Source organism: Tursiops truncatus, chromosome 15, assembly GCF_011762595.2.
Source record: "Tursiops truncatus isolate mTurTru1 chromosome 15, mTurTru1.mat.Y, whole genome shotgun sequence".
Classification (NCBI taxonomy): Eukaryota; Metazoa; Chordata; class Mammalia; order Artiodactyla; family Delphinidae; genus Tursiops; species Tursiops truncatus.
In genome coordinates, this window is record NC_047048.1 from 34,910,465 (window position 1) to 34,931,530 (window position 21,066).

A 21,066-nucleotide genomic window follows, 5' to 3' on the forward strand; every position below is an offset into this window, starting at 1 on the left:
CGCCTGGGGGCCCGGCTCGCGACCAGGTCGTAGCCAGAGCCCTCGCCGCCCAGTCACCGTCAGAACAAAAGTGGCGGCGATGCCCGGCGCTCGGCGTCCCGCAGGCCCGGCCCCCGCCAGGCAGCCCAGCAGCCCCGCCGCCCGGCGGCACGACGCACAGCGACCGCATCTTCGGCCCTTTCCGTCCGAGCGTGCTCGGCTCTTTCCGCTGCGGCAGGCGCAGGTGGAGGGGGCGGGGCGGGGGCCGTGCGTGGTGACGCCTCGGGGGGGGTGACGCACCGGCGTGCCCCGCCCCCTCCCCCTCCCCGTTCAGGCTCTGGAAAGAGAAGAAAAAAAACTTTCTTTTTTTTTTAATTGAGGAATCAACAGCCGCCATCTTGTCGCGGACCCGACCGGGGCTTCGAGCGCGATCTACTCGGCCCCGCCGGTCCCGGGCCCCACAACCGCCCGCGCACCCCGCTCCGCCCGGCCGGCCCGCTCCGCCCGGTCCTCGGCGCCCGGTCCGGCGGCCCCGCTCGCCTCTCGGCTCGGCCTCCCGGAGCCGCGGCGGCGGCGGCGGCGGCGGCGGCGGCAGCGGCGGCGGCGGCGGCGGCGGAACGGGGGGTGGGGGGCCGCGGCGGCGGCGGCGGCGGCGGCGGCCCCGCTTCGCGCATTGTTTTTCCTCGCGGCGGCGGCGGCGGCGGCGGGCCGCGGGCGGGGAGCGGAGCCCGGAGCCCCCCGGTCGTCGGGCCGCGAGCGAATTAATTAAGTGGGGCGCGGGGGGGGGAGCGAGGCGGAGGCGCGGCGGCGGCACCATGTTCCCGGGTACTGCCTGAGCCGCCCGGCCGGGCGCCGTCGCTGCCAGCCGGGCCCGGGGGCACCGCCGGGCCGCCGGGGCGCCCCCGCCGCGGAGTGTCGCGCTCGGGAGGCGGGCAGGGGATGAGGGGGCCGCGGCCGGCGGCGGCGGCGGCGGCGGCGGCCGGGGGCGGGCGGTGAGCGCTGCGGGGCGCTGTTGCTGTGGCTGAGATTTGGCCGCCGCCTCCCCCACCCGGCCCTGCGCCCTCCCTCTCTCTCAGCGCTCGCTCGCGGCTCGCGGCTCGCGCGGCTCGCGGCTCGCTCCTCTCCCCTCGCAGCCGGTCGGGGCTGGCGCCGACCCCCGCCCCGGAGCCCTCTCCGACCCCGCGGCCCGCGCTCGGGGCTGTTTTCGCGAGCAGGTGAAAATGGCCGAAAACTTGCTGGACGGACCGCCCAACCCCAAACGAGCCAAACTCAGCTCGCCAGGCTTCTCGGCGAATGACAGCACAGGTGAGGAGGGGGCCGGGCCGGGGGTAGGGGCCCTGGGGGGTCGCTGTCAGCCCCACCTGGAGGTGAGTGCCCCTGGGGGACCCGAACTCAGCGGAGGACCGCGCAGCCCCTTCCCCGGGACCCGCGCCGCAGAGGGGGAAGTTTGTCGGAAGACTGTTATGGGGCCCGAGTAGGGCAACACATGCCCGGGTGCGCTCGGATCGCCCGGAGTTGGTGAACCCTCCTCGCGTGGAGACCGAGTGGTACTTCCAGCGAGAAAAAGTAAAGTGGAGCGTGTCTATTCTGCGTGGTGATTCCGTACCCCTCCCTCTGCCGCCGTGTGTCGACACACGCGTGGCTGTCTGGAGGGATGTCAGCGGAGGGTAGGTTTGCTGGTGAGAAAAGAAAATAGTGCAGCCGAAAGGGGACCCGAAGTGTTTTCTGAATTGGTAACACATTCACAAGGCTGCGACCAGAAGACACTCCTAGCAGCAGCCAGCCTGTGAGTTACGACTTAGAAGTTACTTGGAATGTGCTCATTGGGAAAATGCTTAGTAGTTATTTTGAAAACTCTTGTTGCTGGTCACCTAAGTCATTACATTTTTCACAACCCCAAACTTCGTTAGCAAGATGTCATGAAAGTTGCTGTGGAGTGTTTAATTTCACTTGTATGACTTCGGAAGAAAGTTAAATAGCAGATTCATCTGAGCTGCAGTCTCCAAGGGCGCTTGTGTTGTTTTTACCGTGTAGATATATATTAAAAAATTATGTTCAGGAATGTAGGAATTACATTTTTTCCCAAAAAATTTTTTATCAGGGTACTGAATAAATCATTCTTTTAAGCAGCTTCCTTGGAAACTTCCTTAGGTAATCATGTCAGTTACTTAAGAGAAGTATTTTAGTTTTCTGTTCATTTAATAATGCTAGCTTCTTCTGGGCTGGTTCACGGTAGCATTATGAACTAGTTGTATTTCCTCTTTCAGAACTCTCCTTTGCAGTAAAATAAAAACTTGTGCGCTGCTGTGAATGATTTGATTCCCAGCGCAGCTTGCGTTTCTCCACTACGGTCTTGAGTAGCAGCATCTGAAAATCAGTTTATAATGAATGGGTCCAAATTGAATTATATTGCTGCAGCAATGCCTTCAGATTTGCAGTAGACACAGCTGTTCAGCTTGTGCAAATATTTCTGGGACTGACCGCTAGTGTTTTTATACTAGTGGTCTAAAAATCTATTTCTACTGTTGAAACAAAACTTGAATTTTGTGGCTTCAGTTTTAATACAATTCCTAGACTGTTAGTTAAAGTAGAAGTGAGGGAAACAATTTTTTTTAAAAACAAATCAGTCATAAGAAGATTCTTGTCTGGTTGAAATAAATTTGTTAAACAGTGGGGAGGAATCAGTAAGTCTCACGCTATATAAGTCACTAATAATACTCTTTCTAAAAACTGATAAGGAGTTGAGTTTGATGTTAATTTTGTAAAATTGGCTTATCTGAAGTGAGAAATGTGGGAACAACCAAGATTTAAATACTCTGATTTTACTGCCTGAAAAAAACTTATGATTTTACTGCAGAATAGATCTCCTTTGCTTCATTAATCTCGGCATGTTTGAGTGAAAAATCGTTAATCATATGAAACATAGATCGTACCAGACAAGTTCAGCCTTGAAGCTTGTGCTTTGAAACTGGTAACTTTTGAATGGCTTTGCAGCTTTTCTGTTGTTGAATGAGGTTATTGTAGATTTTGTTTTATGAAGAAGGACAAATTAGTAACATGACACGTAACAAAAAGGCTTGTCCCACTATATACTTTCAGCTGTTTCCAAGATGGTGCCCAAAGGATTGGCTTTTGGGTAGTTCTGTTATTGGACGGTCACATATTTACTTAATGTGCTGCTAATCACAACAAAGTTTATCAGAAAGGATTTTCTATTCTTGACCACTTTTTTCCCCTTTTCCAATTTTGATCCTTGTAAGACATTGGGGCTCTTTTATAAATGTGGAACAAAAAAGTCAGTTTTTAACAGTTCTGTTTAAATAATCCAAAGAATAAGTTCACCATCATATTTATGTTGGGTCCTTGGTTGCACATCATCACCATCACATTATTGTGAGAGGGTCTGTTAGCGTGGTAGGCCACAGAAGGGGTCATCATTGAGCATATTAAAAAAGGTAAAACCTTGTCTCCTATAACTACTAGTCTAAAACAGAGATCTTAAGGATGTATATTAAAACCAATAAAGAACTAAAGCAATTACATTACACTAGTCAAAGGAGTGAAAGCCTTTGGTTAGGTGGAAAAGTGGGGAGAGACCTGGGAATAACATTCTTGAGAGAGACAGCGTCATTTTAGTGAGGGGAGGTGTGTTTTTGGCTTCTAGGATAAAATTGGGCCAGGCAGAGCAAGGTATGTTCCATGCTCATGTGGTAAAATTTGAGGGAGGGGAGCTCTGCATGGGAAGAGCTGAAGGGTTAGGAGAAGGAGGCGGCCTTGGTGGCCTGAGAAACAAGAGTGACTTGGACTGTCACGATGCAGTGCATTTCTCTGGGGACTGGCCTGTGGAGCCATCAATGTCAGCTGAGTCCCGGGGCGGGTGTGCGGGAGGGGCAGAATAGTACACCTGATGCTGGGGCGCTTACCAGCCAGGATGCTGCCTGCAGGGCGCTTGTATGTGTGTACACTCCAGTAAGGTAAGGCAGTTACCAGCCAGGATGCTGCCTGCAGGGGGAGTGTGTATGTGCATGCACTCGAGTGAGGTAAGGCGGCATCTCTGATAAATGTCATTGCCACCAGAGACAGATGGGAGAGATCAGTGCAGGCTGGGGAGGTCAGGGAAGGTTTCTGAGGAGAGCATGCAGAGCTGATGCAGAAATAGGGAATGTACCCCAAAGGAAGGTAACAAGAGGAAGAAGGAAAAGCAGTACTTTTCACCCAACCCCAACCTTTCTTCTGGAGTGGCACAGAATTTGATGGTATCAGATGTTGTTGAAGAAGCATTTTCTTGTTTTACATTGAAGGTGTAAACGCTTTTTTACAAATGTCATCTTCCTTTACTTGGCACCCTTTATGAGAAGTAGGATTTTGTGTTACCAGTGTGTGTTTTGGAAACTTTTTTATTTAATATATCCAAATTAAACCAGCATATTAGTGTCTTTCAGCAGCAGGGATTCATGATTTAACAGCGCGGAACAAATAAATATCTAGGCAAGCAGTAGACCTTTTTTGGTCAGCTTTATTGAAGCCAAATTTATGTTCAACAGATATACTATAAAAAAGTTTTGTAGGACTGCCTTTTGAAAGTTGAACACAGGTATGTTTCATCCTGTGCTGTATAAATGTCCCTAAGCAGTTGTGGTTACATTTTATACTGTGAATCCCTTTAAGTGCAAGAGAAAACTATATTTAAAGAAACTTGGTGTAAATACTGTTACCAACCGAAATACCTTTTACGGCAAAATGATGACCTTTTAGGTTTACATATCGGAGTGCTTTTCTCCCCATCATCTCAGTTTGGTCCTCACAGCAACCTGTGAGGCAGGAAGGGAAGATACTGTTCCTGCCAATTCCAGTTGAGGAACCAGACTTAAGAGAGGTGATCTGCCCAAAATAACATAAAGGGTAAAAACCAGAATCAAACCTAGATCGTTAAAGTAAATTGATAAATTCATCTTATAAATCTACATCGATAAACCTGGAATTTACTTCAATCATGGACCCGGGAGACTACAGTACTTAGCAAGTTTCCGTAGCATAACTCCAGCAAGTGAATTAAGTCCCTGTAGGGAAAGTTTGTCAGCAGCTAAGTTTCAGTAGCATAACTCCAGCAAGTGAATTAAGTCCCTGTAGGGAAGGTTTGTCAGCAGCTATGGAACAGGAGAGTGTTCTTCCTATTAGGGGCCTGGGGTAGGAGCTCCCCCCTCCCTCTCATTCTGGTGCAGCAGGGTGTTATTCAAGGCCTATACTGGTCTTAACGTTCTTGTTTATTGCAGTGGGTAATTGAGGACCAGTTAGGTTATTTCATCTCGTTACTAAGTTCTGGCTAACTAGGAAATGTGAGTTTTTGTAGAGACTTCTAGGGCTTTTCATGACTTGCTTAGCTTTTACTTAGTAGGAGAGTAGGGATTTTTGAATAACTGTGAGAGCGGTGAGAACAGTGGCCTCATTTGAAGTTCCTTGGGGATGGCAGGTAAGTATGAATCCCACCAAGGGAGCCTTCACAGTAGAGCAAAAGATTGAGAATCACTGCTGTTTAAAGCTTGAATTTGATTCTGTAATTCTCAAACATAATTGAGAATGGCTTGTAAAGGGACTTAGGCTTAATCCTACTATTGGAAGTTGATGCTTACATTGTTAGCCTGTATTTTTACAACTTCTGACTTGTGCCATTCTATTGATAGTTGTGTGACAAAGTGATTATTTGGGGCTACATAAGTGCCAGCTTTGTGTTTTTACTTAATGTGTTTGAGAACAAAATAGTTTAAAATGATTTTGCCAAAGTATACCTTCCCGTGTTAAGATGAAATGTTCCTTATTGTGAGTTTTGAAGATTAGAAAAGCTTGCTTTAAGCCATTTTAGTTCTTGGGGTAACATTAGTCAGGACACTACCTCTTTATCTCATTCAGACCAGCATTTCAAGTATATTCCAAGGGCACGTGAAGAGATGTTGCTCAACAGAGGTTTTGTGCTCACAAGAAATTGGTCATAGCCGAGGCACTTTCTTGCGGGCCCTCCCAGCCTTAGTTTGCTGATGGGCTGTGAGGCTTGGAGAGAGGGGCTTGCAGTTTGCACCATTCCCAAATACATGGGTCAGCAAGCTTTTTCTGTAAAGGGTCAGAGGACATAATTTCAGATTGCAGGCCACAAGGTCTCTGCTGCAGCTAACTCAGTGCTGCCATTTTGGTGTGAAAGCAGCTCTGGACAATATGTACACGGATGTGTGCAGCTGTGTGCCAGTAAAACTAGAAAAACTCTCATTACAAAAACCGGCAGCCAGGTGGTTTGGCCCTCAGGCTGCAGTTTGTGACCCTGATGTAATGTGGGACTGGTGCTCTGAAGATCCTCAGTTTCCTCATCTGTGAAAAAGAGAGGATGACCATCCCCATCTCCAAGGGTGATGGTGAAGGTGGAATGAGATGCTGTGTGAGAAGTGCCTGGTCTGGAGTGAGTGCTCAGTGCCTGGTGCCAGCACCGTCCTGACAGGGGAGAGTGGCTGCACCCTGGTAGCCACGTTTGCTGATGGTTCTGGAAACAGTAGTAGCCATGTATGCGTGTCCACAAAGGCGCACAAGCAGGCAGATCTTTTTGTAGTGTAGCACATTCAGTATATAGCCAGGAGTTCTTTAATCAATACTGTTTATTTTATTTTATTTTTAATTAATTAATTTATTTATTTATTTTTTTGCGGTACGCGGGCCTCTCACTGTTGTGGCCTCTCCCGTTGCAGAGCACAGGCTCCGGACGCACAGGCTCAACGGCCATGGCTTATGGGCCCAACCACTCCGCGGCATGTGGGATCTTCCTGGACCGGGGCACGAACCCGTGTCCCCTGCATCGGCAGGCGGACTCTCAACCACTGTGCCACCAGGGAAGCCCAATACTATTGATTTTTGCCTCCATTTTCAATTGTATTTTTTTGTAGGAACACGATGGCCATGAAATTTTAAAATTGCAAAAACTTAGGCACTATGGTATGTTCTGAAAATTCTTACTAATTTTGAAGTGTATTTCATGGACTGTTTAAGCAGCAAACAAATATGTGATTCTGTTTCTTTACTGTGTATATTACAGTTCAGTCTGAGGTACCCCTTATGCAGTAGCAGTGTACAAAGGATTCTGGTGATGCCTTCAAGTAGCTTAGAACTATGTTGACAAAGATAAGACATAGAGGCAAAACTTGAGAAAAGAATATAAAATGCAGTCAGGTGCCCAAATGCAGGAGTCAGAAAGGGCAATTGAAGAAGGCTTCATTTATTCACCCAGTGTTTACTGAATGCCCCATGTGCATAAGCCCAGGGCTGGGTGTCCAAGTGGAGGTGGCACCTGAGGCAGGGCCTTAGTACTCCTGTTCTGTGGTGCCCCCTGGTCTTCTCTCACTGAGCCAGAGCAAGGAGCCAGGCAGTTGGGGAAGTCTGCTGGGCTTCTGTGCCTTCTGTGCGTGGGGAAAAGCACTCTGGCTACTCAGAGAGTTTCGTCTCCGTGGGTGTGATCTCAGCCCATGGCTTGCATCTAGTCCTCTCAGGTTGTCCAAGATGGTCTCTTAGAAGCTCTCAGGCTCCTGGCCATGCCCTCTGGTTTCCATTACGTGTGCCCAGTGTTCGCTGAGCCCACTCTGAGGCCTTTCCTTAGTGGCACGTCCCTTATCAGAAGACTGTCCCATGCCTGATGGGCTCCCCTGGCCTGCTGTGGCATCCACAGCTCTTGCATAAATTGGGGGAGGGGATGCCATACTTTCCCAATTCAGTCTAAGCTTAGCTTTCAGGATTGTCACATTGCAGCAAGTCATTGATGCAGGAAGTCAGCGCTTGCACCAGTGTCTGTTGGGGGCTTTTGCGTGTTCACCTTTCTGTGGGGGCTGTGATTTGCTGACAGTAGTGCCGGAAAAGAGCCATGTGCAAGGTTGCCCACCTCGAGCTTTGACTTGAAGAGATGTGAATCACAGATTGGGGTGGGAGGGTATCTTTATGAAAGGCATGGAAGTAAGCAAAAGTGGCTTTTTTTTTTCCCCCAAGTTCTTAGACAATATGCAGAATGTTGCTGACTTTGAAAAATCTGCCTTCAGGGTGTTTTCTTGTTCTAAATTTGGGAAGTGAGGCTATTTTTGAGCTCTATGTCTAGAAGTCAAATTCCTTTCTTTTAAAACCTTACCCTTAGAAAGACCTTGGATATCATCCCGTGTAACGTTTTCCCCCATGTTTCATTTCCATTAATCAAAAGAATGTTTAGTTGAACCATCACTAAGAATAGTAAAATCTAATGCTGAAGAAATTTTCACTCAGTTAAACCCGACTTTCCTATTTCTAGATGTCCCGTCTGCTGCTCTTTGAAGATCTCTTAATTTGCCAGTCTTTCTAATACACCTGTGTATATAGTAGGTGTTTCTTAATAGTTGTAGCTGTTTAACGGGATTATACAATTCTGTTGTAAAGCAAAAATTTTTTTTTTAGATTTATTTTAATTAATTTATTTTTGGCTGCATTGGGTCACTGTTGCTGTGCACAGGCTTTCTCTAGTTGTGGTAAGCGGGGGCTACTCTTTGTTGCGGTATGCAGGCTTCTCATTGCGGTAGCTTCTCCTGTTGCGCAGCATGGGCTCTAGGCGCGTGGGCTTCAGTAGTTGTGGCTCGCAGGCTCAGTAGTTGTGGTGTCTGGGTTCAGTTGCTCCACGGCATGTGGGATCTTCCTGGACCAGGGCTCGAACCCATCTCCCCTGCATTGACAGGTGGATTCTTAACCACTGCGCCACCAGGGAAGTCCTGCAAAATATTTTTATATTTCAAAAGCTTCCCTTTGCACTGCCCCCAAATATTTTGAATTTTCCTTATAAAAACTGTACCATCTATATGTGTTTTAATTTTGTACTTAGAATAACCAATGAAATAGCAAGAAAAATAAGCTACTGTTTCTTCTGATAGCCTGTAGAATGAGGCTTGAACAATATTTGAATAAAGTGGATTTTGGTATTTGATAACAAACTGAATGATAACACTCAGGAACTATAGAAATATATCAAATAATTGGGGTTTTCTTTGACAGTTATGGACTGTATGCGTTTGACCCAGTTCCTTTGGATTAAAATATTTTGAGTGTTTGTCACTTGATTAAAAGTAGAACCTTCTAACCATGACTCAGAGTTGAAGGAAATGTCAGAGCTTTTTATACTGGGATACAGGTAGTGAGGAAGGAGCCCTGGCCTCCACTCAGTGGACACTGGATTTCAGCTTCCAGCTCATCAGCTCTGTGCCTTGGGCCAGTGACTTTACATTAGAACTTCGTTGGGGAGGGTGAGTCTCATCTCTAAAAGGGATTTTTTCCCCCCCTAGAATTTTCCATTTCTTCTCACTTTGGTTAGCTTTGCATATTGGACTTCTGTGGTTCCTGGCATATAGCCGGTTGCAGCGGCTATTATTATTGTATCATTGTGGGAAAGTACTATACATCACCTACCCTTGGGCTGGTGAGGATGGGACTGATGTAGGTGAGGGGTCTGACCCAGAACCAGATCCATGGACGTTTCTTGCTGAGTACACAGGAAGATGTTTCCCCTTCCTGTTCCACGTGGAGCACCAGGGCTGGTGCAGTCTCAGTACCAGCTTGCAAAGGGATGAATTAGAGGCTGAGATTCAGGAATCCCACAAAATGGGTAGGAGTTTGACACACTTTACTCAGTCTGTGTTTGAAGTTAAAAACTGTTCTTTATTGGAAAATTGAAGTCTAAACGGAACTGTGTTTCCCGTATTGTTTCAAAACAGGGACTTGATTTAGGTTAGGACTTAGTGAAAAAGGAAAAGTGAACATGGAGAAGCTATAAAAATGGTCTTTCTTTTTTAGCAAACAGGGGAGAAAATGGCCTTTGAATCACTATCCAGTTTAGTCAGGTTAATTGGTTGAAAGAAAGAGCAGTGAAATTTAATTTCCTCTTTGATTCAGCTACCACTGACCTTGAAAGGAATGGATTCAGCTCCTCCCTGTATTGTGGGGATTTTCTGTTTCTACAGATTCTACAATAGGAAGTTGCTTCAGTTGGAGTTTACTGTTTTTCCAGTCTCCTAGATATTTTAGGTGTGGTGATTTATGGATTTTGCTAGTAAAAATCACCCCATGGCGGACAAAGAATTTTTGCCCCTAACATTAAATCTTATTTACATTTTATTTAATCAGTAATTTTTATTGAAAGCAACAAGGCATAAAGTATTGATAGATTTTTGTGTTATTTTGGTTGTGCCTGTACTACTCTGGGATTGGTTTTTGTTTGAAGAGCACAACCTGCCCAGAGTTGAACTTCTCTTTTAAAGATCTGAGAAAATCATATTCAGTGATTTTTAGCTCACACTGGTGAGCTAAAACTTATTTTAGTGATAATTCAGTGTTTTAGCTCACACTGGTGACTTTCTTAATCTTTGAAAGTTAAGGAAAAATGGGTTCCTTCTCAATGGTAAGAGTGAGTTTGGACATTTTCTTTGTTTGAAATGCTAGTGTTCTCCTGATACTAAGTCCAGCTGAACTTTCTGTGATGATGGCCATGTTCTAGACCCACACTCCCAGTACTGGATCCTCTAGGCTCTTGTGGCTAGTGAGTACTTGAACTATTACTAATGTGAGTCAGGAGCTACATTTTAAATTTTATTTAATTGTAATTAATGTAAATGTTAATAGCCACATGTGGCTATTGGCTGCTGTGTTGGACAGCACAGCCCTGAGTATATTTACTTACCTCATTTGTCTAGAGGGTTCTTTTTAGATATTTATGACCTAAAGGGCAAAGTCCCTTTAAAGGGACCAACTTGTAAAGATGGAAAGCATTTTCAAAAATACTCATTGGTTTAGATATAGGATTTTTCAGTCATGTAGAAAATATTTGTTACACTGTGATGTCAGTCCTGGAGATCTAGTGGTGGGGACACAGCAGGTCCAGGGTCTGCCTTCATGGGAGACAGCTATAGTGAGCTGTGACCGAGTACCTTGGAGAGGAGGTCCATGATTGGGGCATAGGACAGAGTCTTTTCTTAAGGGTCTTGGAAGGCCTTCTGGGGGAGGTGACTGAGACCTGAGGATGAACAGGAGTCGGGGTGAGGTGCTATTCCAGGCATAGGGAACAGCATAAACAGCAAGTGTGGAGGTCTGGAGGTATACACTTTTGAGCGTGTAAACTTTTTGCAAAAAGTCAGTTTTGTTTTTGTTTTACATTCAACAGGCTACCATTTAGAGGCAGTGTGGTCTTGCCTCTTAGATGTGGACACTACTGATGTCCTGTGCTGAGAAGTTGGGTGGGCCTGAGCTCTAGTCTCAACTCTACCACTATTTATCTATTCTTTTATTCAACAAATATTAAAACGCTTATATAATTCAAATTATTTATATGTGCTTATTATGTATGGGACACTCTTGGGCTGTGGTGATATCAGTGGGGGCCCTGTGTTCTTGGAACTCAGAGTGCAGTGGTGTGGGCAGGCAGTCCAGCAGCTCCACCAATGCCTGTCTATTTGCGAACTGAAATCAGTGTTGTGATGGGAAGGAACCAGGTGCTTCAGGCTGGGTGGTCAGGGAAACTTCTTAGAGGAAGGGCACTGGAGCTCATTGTAGGACATACTAGCAGGGGGAGTCAGACTGGGTGTCTGAAGGCAAGGTAAAGTCATGGAGAGCCTGCAGTGTCTGACCAGGGAGTCCAGACCATCCTTTTAGAGCTTAAAAAACAATACAAAATTTTAGAAGCCCATCACATCCAGGGTAGTTGGAGGAAGTGACTGTGATTTGTTCTCTAGAGGCTATATCATCTTTTTCCAAGGTATATTTTTCCATCTAAGTTCATACCTGCAGGGAGAGTTGACAACTGCTTTCTCTCTTCCCAAACCCTATTTGTGGGAGGGAAAAGACCCCACAAAAAGCAGCTTAAGAATCAGAACTACAGTTGACCCTTGAACGACGTGGGGATTAGGGGCGCCAACCCTCCCTGCAGTCAAAAATCCACATATAACTTGCCCTCTGTATACCGGTTTCTCCATATTCGTGGGACCTCCCTATTTACTATTGAAAAAAAAAATCTATGTATAAGTGGACCTGTGCAGTTCAAACCCTTGTTCAAGGGTCAGCTGTAGTGTTCTTATTTAAGATATTAGGAAATTTTTGTATCAACAGGTAATTCTTCTTTAAAAAGTTTTTTTTTTTAATTCTTTTGACTGGATGACGTGTTCATAGGGTTCCAAAAAGTACAAAAGACTTTAGTGAAAAGCCTTCCTTTCCTGTTTACAGAGTCACCCAGTTCCCCTCCCCACAGGCAACTAGTGTTTCTTGTATATCATGCTAGACATATGCTGTGTATGTAAGCACAGGCTGTCTCTTTTTACTCCTTCTTCCCAAAGTGACATGTTATATATATTGTTCCACTATAGGTGCATTTCAGACTGATAAATATCTGAGAGCTGTAGGAAGTATTAATATTTGAAGAGCAGGCTTCATTCTAAAAATCCTTTTTTTTTTAAATGGTAAAATGTTTTGGTGCTGTACTTAAATAAAACAGAATGATTTTTGTGTTTTTTCAACAGTTTGTAAATAGGAAGAATTGAAGTTCTAAAAAGTAATTTCATCTTGAAGCGTATTAGAGGTTTTGTTACTGTCATCATGTTGCACGTCATTGGACCATGGTTCACACCAAAGTTCTATTTATGGTTTCCCAGCTTCTGGAAAAGATGCTTTAAACCTGTGGTTTTTATTAACCACGTTATTAGTTGACATACAAATGTCTGTAGCTTAACAACCTACTTGTATGCCAAGTACAATAGATAAGGTAAAAATCAATCTCTTGCTTGGTAGGACTTCTAAGAATATACATGTTAATTCCAGACCTTTTTATTAATTTAGTTAATTAATCTAGATATTGCAGAACACTAAAGGTGACCCAGAAGTCCTTCAGAAGAGGAGTAGCTGAGTCCTTTGCCATTGTAAATCTGGGGAGGGAGAGTGATGGGTATTTAAGATGGACGATAAGTTTGAGAATCGTTAAATAAAAAGTCAGGATGGAGAACAGAAATGATAATTAGATCCTTTTTAGAGGTAAAAAGATATATACTGGGCTTCCCTGGTGGCGCAGTGGTTGAGAGTCCGCCTGCCGATGCAGGGGACACGGGTTCGTGCTCCGGTCCGGGAAGATCCCAGATGCCGTGGAGCAGCTGGGCCCATGAGCCATGGCCGCTGAGCCTGCGCATCCGGAGCCTGTGCTCCACAATGGGAGAGGCCACAACAGTGAGAGGCCCGCGTACAGCAAAAAAAAAAAAAAAAAAAAAAAAAGATATATACTAATGTGTCCATAGGGTATTTTCAGAAGGAAATCCCTGAAAATTGTTTTCCTTGGGAGTGGGGGGCTGGGGGCTCTCCGCTTTCACTTTATAGTCTTCCAAATGCTTTTTTAAAAAACATAAATATATTATTTTTAAAACAAAAAACTGGGCTTCCCTGACGGCACAGCGGTTGAGTGTCTGCCTGCCAATGCAGGGGACGTGGATTCGAGCCCTTGTCCGGGAGGATCCCACATGCCGTGGAGCAGCTGGGCCTGTGTGCCACAACTGCTGAGTCCACGTGCCACAACTAGTGAGCCTGCGCACCACAACTGCTGAGGCCCGCGTGCCTGGAGCCCATGCTCCGCAACAAGAGAGGCCAGCGCAGTGAGGGGCCCACACTCCACAATGAAGAGTGTCCCCCGCTTGCCACAACTAGGGAAGGCCTGAGTGCAGCAATGAAGACCCAATGCAGCCAAAAATAAATTAAATAAATAAATTTATAAATAAATAATAAATTTAAAAATTAAAAGAAAAACTAGTTTAAAAGTAAATCAGATCCAAAGCAAAACATCTTTACTATTTGTGGTTAGAGGAATCTGTTAAATGGTGAGAACTGGAGTTTTGGTTAATTCCTATTGCAAAACCTTTAGACCTCTATCAAGAATGATTTGAACAAAGTGTAAATTAACTTAGAGGTGTCGTCCAAAGATGGGAAAATATGATTGTGTGTTAGTGTGGTGTCCAATCATCACTTCCTTTGTCACAAGCTCTGATTTTTAACAATCTTTTTTTTTGGAAACATCTTTATTGGAGTATAATTGCTTTACAATGTTGTGTTAGTTTCTGCTGTATAACAAAGTGAATCAGCTATATGTATACATATATCACCTTATCCCCTCCCACTTGCACCTCCCTCACCTCCTCGCTATCCCGCGCCTCTAGGTGGTCACAGAGCACCAAGCTGATCTCCCTGTGCTATGCGGCTGCTTCCCACTAGCTATTTACATTTGGTAGTGTATATATGTCAATGCTACTCCCTCACTTTGTCCCAGCTTACCCTTCCCCCTCCCTGTGTCCTCAAGTCCATTCTCTACATCTGCGTCTTTATTCCTGTCCTGCCCCTAGGTTCATCAGAACCATTTTTGTTTTAGATTCCATATATATGTGTTAGCATATGGTACTTGTTTTCTCTTTCTGACTTACTTCACTCTGTATAACAGACTCTAGGTCCATCCACCTCACTACAAATAACTCAATTTCGTTTCTTTTTATGGCTGAGTAATATTCCATTGTATATATGTGCCACATCTTCTTTATCCATTCATCTGTTTATGGATATTTAGGTGGGTTCCATGTCCTAGCTATTGTAAATAGTGCTGCAGTGAACTTTGTGGTACATGTCTCTTTTTGAATTATGGTTTTCTCAGGGTATATGCCCAGTAGTGGGTAACAGAATCCTTTTATTAGAGGTTTCTTCATTGGTGTGCTGGAAGCTACAAAACCTGACAGCCAACTAATGTTTTTTGAAGTACATTGAAATAATGTCAGCTTTCCTGACGTGAGCAACGTGTACCTTACTACTGTGTTGGGTACAAAATAATGATATGTAGATTTGTCACATTTCTTTAGGAAAAAAATATTATTTTTGTAAAATCCTTCTTTAAAGTGCTTTTTATTTTCCTGCCTTTTAAGCTCATTTGAATACTAAAAATATTTTAAACTAGTATTGAACCCATTTCAGATTTCATCCTCAAACGTAAACACTCCAACTGGAACCAGGAGCATCTGGAAGCAATTCAGATATTATCACGTAGGCTGAAGCTAATCACCTGGGCCTGGACACCCCAGGGGCTGCCTTTTAAAAATCAATTTCTTTAAAAGGAAGTTCACTCACATGGTTCAAAAATCAGAGGACACAAAGCTGTAGAGTGAGAGCCCCCCTCCTTCCCTGTGCTCTCCTCCACGGTTTATCTCTTCAAGCAGACAGCCTATTCTTAGCTCCCTTGCCCCCTTCCTGCCTTCTTCTTACTGGAGGCAGCATACTGTCCACATGGTTACATACATGTACACAGCAGCACATGGAGAGCTTCCTTATCATCTCTTTCTGTAGTTGCTAGTTTTTGTTTTTTTTTTTAATGTCAGAAATTGGGAGTTAGTATTTATTTATTTATTTATTTTTGGCTGTGTTGGGTCTTCGTTTCTGTGCGAGGACTTTCTCCAGTTGCGGCAAGCAGGCCACTCTTCATCGTGGTGCACGGGCCTCTCACTACCGTGGCCTCTCCCATTGCGGAGCACAGGCTCCAGACGCGCAGGCTCAACATTTGTGGCCCACGGGCCTAGCCGCTCCGCGGCATGTGGGATCCTCCCAGACCAGGGCCTGAACCCGTGTCCCCTGCATGGGGACACGGCAGACTCTGAACCACTGTGCCACCAGGGAAGCCATGTAGTTGCTAGTTTTGTTATGTGAGATGTGCCATGATTGATTTAATCTGTTTCCAGTCTTGACCCGTCACAAGCAGTGCTTTAATGAATAGCTCTGCACAGTTATGTGTATATCTATAGAACAGATTCCTAAAAATGGAATTAATGATTAAAAGGAATATGCATTTGTAATTTTGATCATATCGTCAAACTGTCCTCCAAGAGCTTGTGTGTTGGTGGATCCTTAAAGCTTTAAAAGCAGCACACTTAAACCCAGCATAGACATCACTGGATATTTTGTATGTTAGTTATTAATATAGTTGATAAATACTCAAGTTATTCTTCAGCTTGTGATTCTCTGTCATTTTGTACCTCTCAGCTGCTTGTGATTTATCTGTAATCTAATGGCATACTTTTTTTTTTTTTCCTTTAAGACTTAATTTTCTTAGAGCACTTTCAGGTTCACAGCAAAACTGAAGGGAAGGTACAGAGATTTCCCATCTATACTCCTTGCCCCCACACATGCACAGCCTCCCCATTATCAGCATCCCCCACCAGAGTGGTACATTTGATACGATTGATAAACCTACATTGATGCATCGTAATTATCCCGAGTGCATAGTTTACCTTAGGGTTCACTCTTGGTTTGGTACATTCTGTGTGTTTGGACAAATGTACAATGGCATTTATCCATCATAATATTATCACACAGTATATTTTCACTGCCCTAAAAATCCCCTGTATTCCTCCTGTATCTCCCCCAGCTTCCTGCCCCCCCCCCCCAAAAAAGCACACTCCTGGCAATCGTTGATTATTTTTACTGTCTCCACAGTTTTGCCTTTTCCAGAATGTCATATAATTGAAATCATGTAGTATTTAGTCTTTTCAGATTGCCTTCTTTCACGTAGTAACGTGTATTTCAGGTTCTTCCATGTCTTTTCATGGCCTGATGCTCATTTTTTTCTAGTGCTGAATAATATTCCATTGTCTGGATGTTGGTGTACTTTCTGGACTTCATGCATTCATTTTCTGTTGTGGGCTTTCTGATAGCCCACACACTTCCATATGTTGTACACTGACACCTCTGTGTCCAGAAGAAGGTCTTTCCCCTTCTTCCTGACTTGGTGTTGCTGCCTGCCAGCTACAGCTCCCAGCATTTGGGCCAGGGGACCTGGTCTCTGGCTGTCTGCTTTCCTGTACTTACATTGTGGCCAGGTAGTCTGAGGTGGCCCAGCACCTGGGGTTAGGGTGCAGAGGTTGAATCCTAGCTCAGCCCCCACATTCCTCCTCCTCTAGGACTTTTAATTGGGTTGCAGGGTGGCTAGGCAGCGCCTCCCCTTGGTCCTAGTGCCCTTCTCAGCCATGATGGTGGAGAACAGTGAGCCCCTTTCTACTCCAAACCACCTGGTTGCGTTTCGGGGCTGCTGGGTGGTTTATGGTTGGTTTAGTGGTGGTTGCTGCTGTGACAGTACCTTCTTTCCCACTTTTGTCCCAGGAAGGCTTTTCTCCTCCCTTCAGGGCTGAGGGAGGCAGCGTACAAACCACACTTAGGAAACTTTAAATTGTCCTAGCTGTCTGAGAATGGCATCTCCTGGGAACCTCTAAGTGAGTCAGATGAGGATAGGAGGCTGGCTGCAATTCCAGGACTCTCCTGATTTAGGATCCAGTGTGACAGAGAACTTCCACTCAGGACTGTCTTATAATCCTTTTATTCAAGTTTCAAGTGAGCCTAGTCCGCCGTGCACAGAACGAAGGCCTGAGAGCCGGCACTTGCTCCCACTGAGGAAGGCCTGGGAGGAGGTGGGTTGCCCAGCCAACCCCACTTTGACTCTTAAGAAGCAGATAGTGATCTTGAGGAAGGACGTATTTTTTTGTTCAGTGTAAAATCATTGTTCAGAATAAAGTAAAACCCCATTCTGTACTAATTTATGTATCTACATAAAAGAAGCCTTAATCACAGAAGGTTTTAGAAAGAATTTGCTTTTAATTGTTTCCTAATAATTGTTGTAAAAAAAATAAAAGATGTCTTTTAGGAACTTGATTAAATGCCTAGATAAAGTTTATTAGTAATGGCATAAATGCCAATAAAACAGTGCCTTTTCTTTTCCTTTAAAAAAATTTAATTCTTCATTGTTGGAGAGTTGTTCCATTATTTATTTGCATAGTCTCCGAGAATTTTCAAAGCAAAGTAAGCTTTAATTCTAGTAGAATCATCAGATTATTAGGGCTTTACCTTACAGAAAAGATGATTGTTGGCACGAACCCTGTACCAGGCGTAGGGTGCCAGTCCTTGATGTGTGTGTATCGTTCAGTCCTCATAGCAACTTCGGAAGATGGGACAGTGATAGTGATAATAATGACTAATACTTATTGAGCCCTTACTGCATGACAGGCTAAGTGCTGTATACACATTGTGTGATTTAATTCCTTCATCGGTGATCCTAGAGGCAGGTACTATTTTCATTTCCAGTTTAGATCTGAGGAAGCACACATTAGGAGGGAGGAGTGAGTGACAGAGATGGACCTGAATTAAGCTCTGGCAGGGTAATTTTCTCACTACCCCAGACTGTTCTTCCTGTGTTGTCAGTGTCTAATTAGTAATATAGTAATAAATGCACTGAAGAGACCTAGAATGGTCTCCAGGTCATCTAAGACTTATAACCCTGTGAAAATGTCTACCATTCTATGGATTCCTCATCTTTAGATGTGAACTTTTTCAGGATGCATTACCCTTTTTGGGTCAAGTTTTTTTGTATACAGTTTTGACTCAGGAATTAAAAATTCTTCTTGTAAAATTTTCCAGGGTTGATAAGTAAAAGTGCTCAGCTTTTGAAAGATTTAAGAGAAGCATTTAGGTAGTCATGGTTATAGTACAAGTAATGCCAAAGAAAATGTAGAGAAATTCTGAAAAAACTTTAAAGAAAGCAGACCTTTTTCACAGGGAATAAGGACTGCACGTAGAAATCGGGGTGAGTGGGGAAGAGAAGATATCTGTGGGAGGGGAGTTTCATGCTCAGAAGTAGAGAAACATGAACACAAAACAGCATCAAAACTCTTAGGTAGTTTATTTCTAACACTACCATCTCTCGTTCTCTATCATGCCATTTAATCCTTGCATCAACCATAGGATAGAGGGTCATTGATGCTGAGGTGTAGCCAGAGAGTGAAATAGACTTGGCTGGTTTTCTGGAAGATAGAGGCAGCAGGAAAGAGGTGTAAGGAGAAGGATGAGTAGAACAATGTAACATTTCAAGAAAGTTCATTGTTGAATTTTGTTCTTTGTTTCTATTTTAGGAAACTAGTAATAGATGCTAAGATTACTAACTGATATCTTTGGCTAGACAAGTAACTTGTTAAAATTGATATTGTGTATCATCTGTAACTGGCACTCTTCTCTGTAATTCATTCTCTCATTCAGCATGCAGATGTTTGTTGAGGGCCTTCTATATGCTAAGCATTGTATGGCAGGTGCTGGGTAGACAGGATCCCTGCTTTCAAGGTACTTACAGCCTTGTGAGTTGTAACAAGAAGTTGATCATATGATTTTAAGACTCATTCATTATGTCTGTAGAGTGTGGAAAGTTCATACTTCCGGCCAATACCAGGTGTGATAAACTGGTTTGTACACATTTTGGGAGAAAAATCAGTTCTGCCAATACAGAGAATTTGGGGCTCCAAATGCAATTCAAAAGAGAAAATAAGGTATTATGACAGAAAGAGGAGAATTTAGAAAACCTGAGGGAAGATGTGTTTTCTAGATGGTTTGTTTAGCTGTTGCATTTGAAACAAGTCTTTCAAACAAAACTGTTTTCGGATGTTATTGGCTGGACAGATTGAGTCAGTCACTTGCCTGGTATTTGATTTTGTAAAATGAAAAGCTTTTTTCAGCCTGCTTGATAGTAGTTCATTCCTTGTTTAAGGTGAAATGCTGACTTCTGATCGTGATGCATAAGAATGGGTCTTGCAAGCATGTCTGTCAGTGTGTGGTGTGACCATCCCCTGGACCAAGGTCTCTGCGTGTGGTCTAGGAGGGAAAGGTCCCTCGTGGTCGCACGTGATGAAGACCTTCCGTTCCTGAGGCGGGCCAAGTTTGGTTGACTTTCTCCTTCGTAAGCTGCTGCTGTGGGCACCCCATCCTCACCTCAGTGTGATAGAGACTGGGGAGCTCGTAACTTCTTTTCTCAGGTCAGCTTAATTGAAAGGGGCTCTCGGGCAGGTCTCTGTGAGACCTGCCCGAGACCAGGGGAGGGAAGAGGTTCAGCCCCGCCCCCGCCCCAAGTGCCTTCAAACCAAGAAGAGTCATTTGTGGTTCCTCAGGGAGCTGGTGACTGGAGGGTGACTCCCCCAAATGTGTATGTTCTATCTCAAGTTCCTGGATGCAACCAGCAAGCCCCCGAAGAGAGAGAGTTCCTGTTCCCAGCGGTGGCAGTGTGACAGGCTGTCTGCTGTTCGCTGTGTGACAGAGCTCGTCTTCTGCTAAAGGTGAACCCCTGGAAAGTGGGGTGTCCTCGAATCTCGTTCAGCCTCAGCTTTGCTCTCTCCTTGGTCCGTCCCCCAGTGACTTGGTGGAAAGAAAGGAATTTATCTGGGATTGGAAGTGGTGGCGCTCTATCTTGAATTTTAGGAACTTCCGATGATTCAGATTGGTATTACCCAACCTGTGTGTTGGGACACTTGGTGTGTAGAAAGCACAGCTGTGTTATGTTGCAACAGCCTGGCTTTCCTGCTTCACTCTCTTTTATCAATGTTTTGTTTTGAACTAGAGAACAGGAGAAAGTAATGGTGAGAAAAGGGTGATGGTGTGGGTATGATGGTGATGGTGATGGTATGGATGTGCCTTCCTCAAGCCCTACACAACCGCTTTGTCTGTTAAAAAAGCTATACGTCATATATGTGGTTGTAGACAGGTTCATACGTGTTTGGACTGCACAGGTGAGGACATAGCAGAATTTGTCAACCCTTTCTGAGCCCAAACAGCTGTGAGATGTGCTTGGACTGAAGCAGGATGAGAAAAAGTAGTTAAGGTGGACAAATTGTGGCAGACCAATAAAAACCAAAAGTGAACACAAGCAGACATAATGCCTGCTACAGCCGTAAAAGGTGCATGTGCATTTGGACTAGAACAAGACTAAACCATTAAAGAAAATCAGTCAATTTGAGAATGGCAGCACGCTGGGTGCATTTTTAAAGGTAAGAAAGTTTTTGTGCAGGATAGAATAAAATAACCAGTATCTGTGGCACAGAGCACTCCTTTCCTGCTTTCGTCGTGTAGCCCTGGGGTACCATTGTCCCTGTTTTACAGTTGAGGGAATTAAGGCACGGAGATTAAGCAGTTTGCCCAAAGACACAGGGCTAATTGATTCAGACAGGATTTGAACTCCTGTGTTCCACT

At 44.6% G+C, this 21,066-nt stretch overlaps 1 protein-coding gene across 7 annotated transcripts in view; it reads left to right on the forward strand.

Annotated features, from left to right (window-relative positions):
• The first annotated feature begins 342 nt into the window (after positions 1-342).
• The window catches only part of CREBBP (CREB binding protein), a 132,540-nt gene continuing 111,816 nt past the window's right edge, over positions 343-21,066 (forward strand). For 3 of the 7 annotated variants that reach the window (XM_033840337.2, XM_033840340.2, XM_033840338.2), the window contains exon 1: positions 344-1,284. In XM_033840337.2, coding sequence (XP_033696228.1) covers positions 1,200-1,284 — 85 coding nt within the window. In that variant the 5' untranslated portion in view covers positions 344-1,199. Of the gene's footprint in view, positions 1,285-21,066 lie in introns of all 7 variants that reach the window. The other 4 variants (XM_033840334.2, XM_033840335.2, XM_033840339.2 and 1 more) reach the window with 2 other exon arrangements.